Below are 11,852 nucleotides of genomic sequence, written 5' to 3' on the forward strand. Positions count from 1 at the left end.
TTGGCACCTTTTCAAGATTAAAAACTAAGCCACTTCACATGTGCACAAATCCTCCCCTGAAAGCTGTCCTGGTGCCGCTGCTTATTCGAGTCTGACCGATGTTAATAGCTAATTGCACAGGTTCACTTACAAAGAGAGAAAACAAACAAGGGAAAACAATTGTGGCATAGAAGTAAATAATTAGGAAACAATTAAGACCAGACATCACTGCCATGTAGTAAACGTAACTTTCACACTGAACAACATCTTTCTTCCTATGGTTTCTTTTTTCATTCCAAACTAATACTGAGAAGGAAGCACCTAACAACATTTACGTGCCAATCGCTCACTCCATCAACTGCATGTTGCCCAGAACAGAGTATTAGCAGCAAAAGGTTTTTTTCAAATGCAATTCCAAGCTCAGACATCTTACAGCCTGAACTGGTCTGCACAGCTCTGTTATTCCGAGGCAGAGTCGTTCTTTCCAAAATAAAAGCCAGGCGGCTGCGTAATCTCAGCTTCGCAGCCCTCTACCTCCAACCTTACTTGATAAGGCAGCAGCACGCATGCGCTGCCGGCTACAATTTATTTCCATTTCATCATATGCAAACTTGAACAGCTACTTTTTGCAAGCGTATGCTAGCTTACCACAACAAGCAGACACTTCACCAAACTCATCAAGAAAGTCACTGACAAGGGAACAGCAAGAACTCAACAATCTGAACAGGTAGTAACGCACACACTGAACCGAACGAAACTGGAAGGGCAGGGTTGGTGACACAGCTAAGCTTATTCGACTGCCAGATTGCACAGAAAGAGGAAGAAGCCTCCTCCCCGTCTTTTGCCATGTCCAGGCACTCCTGCTGCTTCCATTATTCCAACACCATCCCTCATGTCGCTACACAATGACACCAAGTAACTAAATTAGCAAAACCCTAATCCCACCAAAAAGGAACTAATGGTTTTCTGCTGGTTTAGCCTCTTCAACCAGCTCATTAGAAGGATGAGAACAGCCTCAGTAAGCTTAACCATATCAGCAATCCGCACCCTAACAAACTGTTTTGGGGTCTTCAGCGAAGGTAAACAAGGAGGGAAGTAGAGCGACAAGCGCTTTGAAAGGCCTTTTTCAGGACAGTTTGAGCATTGTAACTTGAATTGTACCACAGGCAGCACAAGGGGCAACATGAACACCTCTAAGTTTTTAATTGCTACTGTTTCTGGAAGCCTTCTGTTCTTTGGTGCTCCCCTCCTTGAAAGTGCGGCCAGCTGCCAGCTGAGGGGCAGATCTTTTGACAGCAGGCATTTCAGAACAGGAATTAAACACAGAGTCAACATCAGAAGAGAAGTGTAGTGCTTCAACAACGTTAAATACAAGTTTCAGTTAAAAGCATATATTTCTACAGCCAATAATTTAATGCATCATAGAATCATTTAGGTTGGAAAAGACCCTTAAGATCATTGAGTCCAGCTACTAACCTAACACTGCTGACGAAAGCTATAAGCAGCTAACCAAAAAAAAGAGGAGAGGAAAAAAAAAAAACCCATTTTACCTTCTCTGAAACTCACTGTCAGAGCTGATTCCATATAAACTCTACCTCTATGGAATCTTTTTCGTTTCCTCAAAACTCAAAATTACTGTTACCAAGATTTATTTAAAAAAAAAAAAAATCTTTAAAAAGTTGGCAATAACTGCAGTTTTCTCTCCAATTTACTCACAGGCCAACTCAAGAGACTTCGTTCCCAGTACTCTTCCAAAAAAGAAAAAGAAATTGAACACATGACAAATGGTACTGGTTAAACAACAGATTTTGCGGCAAGGTAACACATTCACGTGTCGAGAGCCTCTACCCTGATCTCTGCTCCAGGAACAAAGCCCGCACAGTAGTATAACACTAATCAAGCTAAAACTGAAGAAAAACAATACATTAAAATACAGGGAGAAAAACATCTTAATGTTCAACAAGCATATATTTTCCCTTTCTAAGTATGTAGATGCCTACATGTTGATTTTCAATGATTGAAATGCCAATTCAGAAGTGTCTGAGAATCTTCTGTGGGAGTCCTTGAAAGAGGAGATAAAAACCACATCTCCAAATTTTAACTAGAGAGGAGCACTCCCAAAGCATTTGGTCGCTCTCCAGCTAGAGTAAGCTGAAAAACACTGCCTGCTTTAGAATTGGCTTTCGTTTGGTAAGTAGCAGAAACTCAGCATTTAGGAAACCTGAGGAAGGGGAAACAACTAATAGCCATGACATTCTTCAAAAGCAGGAGCAGACTGGGAAATCAGGAAGGCCACAATGCTTGTCCATCTGGAAACAAACACACCAGCTCTGATTTTGGTATTACTCTGCAAGAGATGTAAAGAAAAAAAGTAATATCCCACTTGACCTTCTGCACATACATACAGACACAAACTATGATTTTAATTAAATTTTAAAATAAGGAAAGAACCCACACACACCACGAGAAGCAGCTCCTAGGCTCCACCGCGCTGTATAACAAGGCAGAGAAGGAAGAGCACATCTTTCCCCCAGTTTGGTTTACAAGTTAACTTTGCATTGGTTCACAAACCCATGTGCCCCAAACAACAGCTACTCATCCTCACCCTTACTTGCTGCTTCCATCAGCTGCTAGTCTTTCTAAGTCTCATCAGTTACGACAACTTACAGGAATCTCATTTTAAAAAAACTGTACGCTAGAATTTTCTGCAAGGGATTTACTAATACATAGATGGCTTTTATTTTCCCTTAAGAAAAGACTATTTCACGACTTGAATAACAAAACCAAATCTTTTCCTTTTAAAATTTTAAAAAGAAACTATTTTCTTCAAGCTTCTTTTTTATATAAGTTTTGCCAGCGTAGGATAACACAAGCATGTTACCATATGGCACGCCTACCAGAACTATCTTTAATTTTTTTCCTTGGAGATGTAAGCTAAAGTACCTGCAACTCTGCTGTAATCTCCTCTCAGAGAGAACTTTAACAAGCTGGATTTTTTTGGAAGTGAAGATATTTTCTAGTCCAATTCCCATTTTTAAATTTTTTTTTTAAAGATTCCGGATCACCAATTCAACCATTGGAGAGGTTCACAAAGTCTTTTCAGAAAGGAAGAAACAGATCAGAAAGAGAAAACAGTGGCACTGAAAATAACAATTGCTATCAAAACCGACTTGTATTAATTCAGTAACTCGTCTCACAAGACAGTCTTTTTATAACATTACCCATAACGAGAGAAGACAATGGTTTCCCTTGATTCCCCCCCCCCCCCCCCCCATGTAGCTTTATATGTCACTGGCCCTAGCAACAGCAAAGAATAGCAATGGATTTGTCAGCGGACAAGGACCGTGCAACGGGCGCGTGAGGGGGGCCCCAAGCACCCTGTGTTATCCAAGCACAATCGCCCCGTTATTTGACAACAAGCAAGTCCACGAGCAGAACACGGCTTTTGAGATCATACTTGAGTGTCAAACTGACAAACTACAGCCAAGTTACTGACGATAAAACTGTGTGACAGGTTCACTGCAATTTCGAAAGCATTTCTAGTTGAAGTACACAAGGACAATCTTCGTCCGCCGCACCTTTATTGAGAGTTCAAGATTGTGAGTCAGTTCCTAAGACGACACAGTATCACTGATGCAGAGAAATCATCACGGACAATCAACTTTCCTACCTCCATACCATGGAAACTCTCAGTGAAAAAAGGGGTGAAAAAGTGAAAAATTAATATGAACAACTACGTCAAAAGTACTGTGACAATGTGGGGGGTTTGCAGCTCGAACTACAAGTTTGTATGACTAATTCTGTCAAAGTGTAAAGATACCCAACCACCATCTTTGAATAACTCTGTCAAGTTAACATGAAATTCAAGTTTGACAAAACGTGATGCTAACTTTCTGGATACTTAAAAAAAAAAAAAAAAAAACCAAACTAACTACTTGCCAGTAACACAGAAAGTTTCCCTGGTCTCCCTGAGGCCTGCCAGGCATATTTTAAAATTATTTTTTTAAAGCCATTTCTAGACTGCAGATGAGCAAATTAGGTGCTGTCTACAATGCTCTGCCAACAACAGCTGAGACAGCTTTGCCAACATTTCTCCCTTAGCCAGGCGGTAACTTCAGTTTACATTTCCATATTTCATCCAGCAGGACCACTTGAGACAATGGAGGTGGGGGTAGAGGTTTGCTTTCCTAAGTTTCAGTAGGGTCTGGAAAAAGAAACAAGCATCTCATTGCCTGTGACAGAGGGTGGAAGGTTTCATGCTTTTCTGTTACTGGTTAGCCAAATTCCACAGAGGGAGGCTCTCTAATTTGCAAACCAGACTCCCAGGACACCACCGTCCTCAAAACCCTGTCCCCCCTTCCCCATTGCAGCAGCTGAGAATTATGAAGGAGGGGGACAGCTGGGCTTCTCATTATGAGCACGGCGCCTGAATCCACGGACAGTCATTTGCAGCTTCCACCCTGCAGCTGATAGGTGTCTCTCAAAATCTCTCTTGGGGTCAGGCAGCACGAGCAACGACAAGCAAGCTGGGTTGGTACGGCGGAGTTAAAAGATAAACGCCTTGGAGAGATTTAGGAGGAAGCCAGTGATATTTGTCTCCATGAGAACCCAACTTACTAGAACACTCCAGTTCCCAAGATAAAGTATCTCCTCTAAAAGCAGCCTGCATATACATCTGTTGGTTATCAATATAAGCCTTTAACAACTGTCAGATATCATGGCAACGGTCCCACTAACTGCTCGCACGTAACTCTGAACGTGCAAGAACGCTCAGCAGGGCGAAGTCCTTAATGGAGCTCGGCTCTGCAAGGGCGCCTTTTTCAGCTGCTTGGATTTCCCTTCTTTCCCTAGAGCACATCTTCACTTTAATTAATAGGTCACTGAACCGGTTTATGTTAATTATCAGGAGTACCTCGTCTTTGTTCCCAAGGGGAGGAACCAAAGTTCATTCGGTTGTTGCCTACGAAGCAGAATTGCAAAAGGTAAGGTTTTGCGCACACCTAAATTACCAACGATTCCTAAGGGAGCTTTTTTACGCCGCAGTAAACAATTGCCTTCTCATTAGCAAGGTGCATCCTGCCAGCCATCCCTGGCCGCCTGCTCCCACCAGATCACCGCCAGTCATCTGCGCAACCATTACCTGAGCCTGGAATTAACTTTTAAACGCCGCTGCTCACCAACCCTCCGTCAACGCCATCCACTTTTTAACTTATCTACCGCGGATAACGCTACGGGCAGCAACTTCTGCCCACACCGTCCTTGGGGAGGGAAGCAAGGAAAAAAAAAAATTAAAAAAAGAGGGAGAGTCCACCAAATCGGGGTTTTTCCCCCTGAAGGCTGCCCTTCCACCTTGCAACACAGCACCACTCGGGAAGGTCTCCCCCAATACAATTTCTTAAATAATAAATTGTTTTAAATGCAGGTCGTCCCCCCTGTGGGACACGCCCGGGCCATGAGGGAGGTGGAAAGCCCCCGGCCGCCCCGCCAAGGCCCCCGGGCAGCCGTTAGCTCCGGCGGCTGAGGGGGGCGGCCGTTACAGCCGTTCGGGGCCCCCCGGGGGACCGGGGCACAAAGGGAGAGAGCGGGCAAGGCTCTGCTCCACCGCCGCGGCGGGACGGAGAGGCGAAGAGGAGAAGAGAGGTGGGGAACGAGGCGCCATGCCGGCGGGGAGCGGCCGCTCCGCTCCCTCAGGGCGGCGGGCGGCGGCCGCGTCCCTTCGGCGGGCTGCGCTGCCCGGCGGGACGGGGTAGAGAAGGAGAAAGGGCCCCTTCTCCCCCTGAGAAAGGAGGTCTCTCCCCTCAAAAGCAGCCTCTTCCCCACGCGCTGCCGCGACCCCATCCGCGGTGACTCACAACAAGAAGCTCATGGCGATGGCGGCGGAGCGGGACCGGCGGCTGCCTGGGCTCGGCTCGGCGCTGCTCGGCTCCCAATGGCAGCGGCGGCGCAGGGCGGGCGGCTGCGGGAAGAGCGCCGCGGGGCGGGGACACGGCCCGCTGCCGCCTCCCGCCCGGCCGCCATCGCCCGCAGCCCTCCCCGCCTCGCCGCCCACCTCCCCTGAGAGCACCCGCCGGCGGTCACTTCTCCCCCGGCGCTGCTCTCACCCTCAGATATCGCCATGTCCCCCTTTTAAGACCCGCTGCCCCGGTCCCTCGGACCTCTCCCCTCAGACACCCTTGACACAGCCATCCCCCGCGTCCCTCCAGACATCCCCTCTGCACCCAGGCACCCCCATCCGCACCCCGCCGCCTCAGCCCCAGGGCCGGCACAGGCCTCCCTGGAAGCGTTTCATAGAATCACTGGAGAAGACCTCTAAGATAATCAAATCCAACCGTCGGCGTACCCAAAGGGACCAGCGAGGAGGGCGCTGCCTCCTTGGGTAAAGCTCCACAGAGCATCCCAGCTGTCACTGGGCAGTACTTCTTGGGCACGGGCATAACATAAAAGCCCCTGACAGCCTTTAGGTAATCCTGGCAGTGAAATCCCCGTGGTTTTGAACCCAATGTTGCAGGGGAACAGTGAAAATTACCTCAGCAATAGTGCGGCCTGCTGGTATTCATCCCTGTTCTACCCCAAACTGCCTTCCATGGAGCAAGGCCGCAGGGTATGGAACTGCAGTTCACTTTAGCATGTCATGCCAGGGACTCAAAACACATTATATTTTCATAATTTAAGCCATCCAAGCTTCCTTAGGCCATCTGTCCTCATTCTTCAGGGGCATGACAAAGGGGTTCAGCTACCCAACCCACAGATAACCACCACAGTTATAAAAAGAATGGGGAGATCATGACTTCAGCATTTCTGCCCTCCTCACTCACCCTTTTTAAAAGAAATACGTCAAAATAGCTTCTAATAGTTCTACACAAATGTTTGATTTGTGAGCAGTTTTTAACTCGGCTGGCTAGGGTCAGCAGCCAGCTAAGAAAGGACACACCTCAGAAGCGAAGATACAGGCAGCTGCAAATGACTGAGGTCAAAAAAAAAAAAATCCAGTTTTTCTTACAAACCCTTGGCAAGTCCTTCACCTGACCTCTGCCCTGAACCACCCCACCCTGTGCGAGCGTGGTTAAAAACTGCATGTCCTCCATTTGTGGAAATTTAAAGCGCAGTGTAGAGTATCATTTCAGCATAAGTTTTCAAATATGCACAGTCGCATCTTTGCTGGCAACAATTACCACATAGCATGATATTCCCAGGCAAAGAGGGCTGTTCCACAAAGCGCAAATCGAGGGCATGCAGTGCATTGCAAAAGATGTCCGGCAGCTCATTTGACCCCAGATGACAGCTGCATGCCGTGTTTTTGGGGTCTGGGGACTCTGCTCTGGGAATTCCTACCTCCCATCCCCGAAGCAGGAACGATGCTCTTAATTTTGGGGTTTGTCTCAGTCAGTTTATATGTTCCAGGGGAAACAAAGATACACAGCAGCATCCAGAACGCTTCAAAATAAAATATTATATTCACATCTAACAAGGACCACACTGTAGACTAAGCCACATCCGAGTGCCACCTCTTTATGGCAGAAATAACCATCCCAGGGTGTAATTTCATGTGAAAATCTGCCTTCGTTTAGGTCTATAAGAAGCCAGCTGGATTTTGGAGAGGGGACAGGACAGGCAGCACGACCCCCAGAGACTCCCTCCTGCCCCAAGGGGATTCTGCGAGCCCTCGCAAGCCCACAAAGCTCACGCTACTGCAGGTAGGCCAGAGGAAAACCCGACAGCTTTAGGATTCATTATCAGGCAAATTCAGTACATCAAAACATGCAACGATCCCACACAGTGTTAAGTTTCTGCACTGCACGTAAGGGGTTTCAGCTCTAATGCCTTACGTGGCAACACTGACAGTCGTCTGCTTCACTCATGTTTTTAAATGCTGAAACTGCATTTTCCACTTTTCTGGCTCTGTCCTTCAGACCAAGTCAGAATGCCAGGTCAGTGCATTTCTAAATAAATCAAAATTACACTACTGTTTTTAGGACATTTTTAAAATCAAGTGTTCTACTGGGCAGCAAAGGCGTAATTAAAAAGCTCTTAATGACATCTGCAACTTTCCTTTTGGCCGCATTAGTCAAAGCAGGCATGAAACGGGTCTCGGGGCACTTTTTAACAGACGCTGTCAGAAGAAGTTGGCCATGTAAATCAAAATCAAAAAAATATTACTGATCTTTCTGGCACATTCATGTCGGGACATGAATAGCCCCTGTTCTCTATTCCCACCCATACGCTTCCTTCTACCCACAGAATGTCTTATTTTAGTGGCAAGTTAAAATTAAATGTCTGTTACTGCAGCAGTCAGTAGGAAATACTTGGCCTGGGTGGCCGTCAGGAGAAATGCTTACGTAATGTGTACATTTGATGTCTCACATTAATATCGGTCTATTCGGGGTGGCTAAGGGTCAACTGAAGCGCTCGCTGCAGACGCTGCCGATACGAGGGACTGGCAGCATGCTGCAGTCTTACGTAAGAGCCGAACCACTCAGTTGCTCCAGGAAAGGCACGGTGAATGCACCCGTGGCCTCACGCCTGTCATTTTGGTTTATCCATTACACTGTAGAGCTTAAAGAATTACTCTGAAAGGGCCCTCAGGCTGACAAAGTGCTTTGGTCCTGAACTGAAGTTTCCAGTTTTTGCAGCACAGCTCGGTAAACACAGAACATTCCAGCTGAAAAAAGTTCTAAAATTAAGATCGCAATACTTAATATGTATGTTATCAGGAATACAAAAAAAGGAAACAAAATTTTTGTTTTGAAATGTAAATAATACAGTCTGTAAATATTAAGCTCTGTAAATATTCTCCCCACATTCTAGATTAAACCGATAGCATCCATCATTTTTATAACTGCATACTTGTTTGTGTATTAAGGTGAGGGATTTGATTTGTGAACAAGAACTCCCTGGAAGACTAATGATATAAATGCAGTGAAGCATTTAAGTATAAATATCATATTGAACCCATGGTATGTACTTGATAATTATTCTCAACAAAAAACGCAACGTGTGAAGAAATTACAGCAACTATGAGGTTATTACACCGCGGTCCTGCAAGTCACCATAATTCCGGAGCTGGGATACTACAACTCAGCAGCCTTGTTACTACTGGACTGTAGAGAGAATAATAAATTCGGCCCTCAGTCGCCTTCAGCGCTGTTACGGTGCTAAGACGTGTGTCATTCCTGCTACGATGCTCATACGCTTTAATAATAATATCTCAGAAATAAATTATTTGTGGAGGACCTGTTCCACAACTCTCAACAGTGTCTAGGGTGTGGCCACCGTCTGCAGGGGGGTTCACGCTACTTAAATTTCCCCACGCACACTATGCTCTCCTTTCTGTTTTCCAGAGTTGGTGGGCTCGCTCAGGCCAAGGATGCTATCTCCTGCTGAATGCCAAGAGAGTTGCAGATGAGCAACTGTGTAACAGGCCCATCTTTCACAGAAAAGGGTGGGAACCCCACCGCTCAAGTAACTTAAAGCTAAATGCACAATTTTGGAAAATACCACAACAGAATAGAAGGTCAATTTTTCTTGATGGCAGATTACACAGAGTGATAAGTAAGACTGCCCAATATAAGATAAGCATTTTATTTACTATTAGCTCAGAAGATTTTTCTTTTTCCTCTGATCAAACTAAACCATAGCTGGTATTAATTATTCCTAACAACAACCTGTTGAACATTAGGTATTGAAAAAGGCATCTTCTTAGGTAGAAAAATCTAACTTCTTGGTCAACAGCAGTACAGAAGGGCATTTCCCAAGTCTTTTTATTTTGACTTATGGTAACAGATTTCCTATCCTAAGAATAATTCATTCAACATCAGTTCTATCGAGTGAATAAATGCCAAAACTATTGTCCTAGGCTGATTTTTTTATAAATCTGATCATAGGTGCAGAGGCTTCGATCCCTCACATTTGCTAAGGAAGCTGTGAGATTCCTGGAAAACTTCAGTGCCAACAGATGGCCAACAAAATGGTGCCCTCTAAAGGTAATTCACACACACTGCCAAGCTATGAGACAAACAGCAGTGGCATATTTTTTACTGTACTTGGGAAGCAAATGTATTGAAGGGAAAATGGGTGGAAGATACGCATCTTTTAAAGAGGCTCTTCCTTGCACCCTCCTTGGTTCACGAGAGAGGAATGCATATAGCATCCCCTTGGTCCGTAAGATTCAGGGATCTGCTTAGTCAATTAAACCTAAAGCATGAAAGCCAATCTAGATAAAGATAAGTGTTCAAGACTAATTCCTGTAGTTATTTTAATTTTTTGCTCCTATAAAATTTGCTTGCTTATTTAAAGAAGGTTTTGAAGAGAAACCTGACACAAAGACTAAGAAAACCTGGAATGTGAACCACTTGAGCACTTGAGGTCGACATTCCTTTGAAAATGTGACTTACCTTGAAAATTCAAAAGAATTGAGAGTGCTAGTGTCACGAGACTGTGCTATTATCAAGGTAATAGTCTGGCATATGAAAGTTTGTTACAAGAAATAGTTTATAAAAGCAAAAGCCAGCAACAACGAGACGACCTAAAATAGCTTGCTAACCTGTTCAAAAGGGTGATAAGAAACATCAAGGCTTCTGAGAAATTAATGGGTTGGCAGTACTACAATCTGAAAGGCCCAACACGGTATTTTGAGTGATAGTCTGGGATGGCTCAAGACCACAACTCTTACTTGGTGATCCCAAGAAATCCAGGATGCCGGACAGAAGAGGAAGATCTTCCCTGTCACCATCTTCCCAACGCTGGGGCCCACATGCCAGGAAGGCCTGGCGTGTCCTCATTCTGAACAACCGCTCGGATATCCTCCACAGTGTCCCTTGGCTTCCGCCACTGTTGGGTTCGGGGTTTTTCTGTGGATTTTTCTTTGTTGGTTTTGTCGGGCTTTTTTTGGCTTTTCTCTTCCTGCTCATTTTGCTTCATCCAAAGTATTTTTCTTCTGGGTTCAGCATGACCTGCCTTCCCCCTGTGTGCACTTAGAAGCCAGTTTTGCCTCTTCCCCCTTATCCCTTAAGACAGATGCAGCAATAACAGCGGGACTTTTTTTCCAGATCATCTGAAAGTCACATGCTCCTCACAAACAGGTTCAGCCAGTACTGCCTCTAATATGTAAGGCTGTCAAGCTTGGATGGGAGCAAGGAGGAAAAAAATCAGCGCTATGATAGATGCCTGCAGGGGAGGGGTGCAAACGGGTTGTCGTCCTTAAGTCTGACTGAAAACTTCACATTGCAGATACAGTGTGGGGTTGTTTTCCTTCCTGTTTTGTTTGTTTGATATAAAAAAAATATAAAAAAGTTAGGTGTTTAAGAAGGACAGGGAACTGCTTGAGCAAGTCCAGTGGAGACCTACCAAGATGATGAGGGGATTGGAGCATCTCCCCTATGAGGAAAGGCTGAGACCGCTGGGTTTGTTCAGCCGGAGAAGGCTGAAGCAGGATCCTGTCAATACTCATAAATATCTGAAGAGCAGGTGTCAGGAGGATGGGGCCGGACTCGTTCCGGTGGTGCCCAACGCCAGGCCAAGGGGCAACGGGCACAAGCTGGAACACGGGAAGTTCCACCTGAACATGAGGACAAAGCCCTTCCCTGTGCGGGTGCCAGAGCAGGGGCACAGGCTGCCCAGAGAGGCTGTGGGGTCCCTTCCCTGGAGACATTCACCCCCCGCCTGGACGCGGCCCTGTGCCCCTGCTCTGGGTGTGCCTGCTCACGCAGGGGGTGGGACGGGGTGAGCTCCAGAGGGCCCTGCCAACCCCCGCCATTCTGGGATTCTGTGACAGAAACTCTGAATGAACATTAGGCGGTAATAACTTCCCGCGAACCCCTGACCCCCGCGCCTCTGCTGCTCAGCGTTTCAACCGCGCCCCCTTCCCGCAGGGCCTC

The 11,852-nt window shown here is 46.0% G+C and overlaps 1 protein-coding gene and 1 long non-coding RNA gene across 3 annotated transcripts in view; one reads left to right on the plus strand and one right to left on the minus strand.

The window, feature by feature from the left end:
- Positions 1–11,565, minus strand: part of MOB1B (MOB kinase activator 1B) — a 47,164-nt gene extending 35,599 nt beyond the window's left edge. The window contains exons 1-2 of one of the 2 annotated variants that reach the window (XM_075090000.1): positions 11,323–11,565; positions 10,649–11,230 (exon numbers count right to left, since the gene is read on the minus strand). Coding sequence is in view for 1 of the 2 variants with exons in the window: in XM_075089999.1 (XP_074946100.1) it covers positions 5,832–5,845 (14 nt within the window). In the remaining variant the exon portion in view is untranslated. Of the gene's footprint in view, positions 1–5,831; positions 5,948–10,648; positions 11,231–11,322 lie in introns of those variants that run through there. The other variant, XM_075089999.1, reaches the window with a different exon arrangement.
- Positions 2,897–10,021, plus strand: LOC142055939 (uncharacterized). Its single transcript, XR_012660138.1, has 3 exons — positions 2,897–5,619; positions 7,548–7,673; positions 9,861–10,021. It is a non-coding gene; the product is annotated as an uncharacterized LOC142055939 (long non-coding RNA).
- Positions 11,566–11,852: the final 287 nt, after the last annotated feature.

Source organism: Phalacrocorax aristotelis, chromosome 4 (assembly GCF_949628215.1).
Source record: "Phalacrocorax aristotelis chromosome 4, bGulAri2.1, whole genome shotgun sequence".
NCBI classification, from domain to species: Eukaryota; Metazoa; Chordata; class Aves; order Suliformes; family Phalacrocoracidae; genus Phalacrocorax; species Phalacrocorax aristotelis.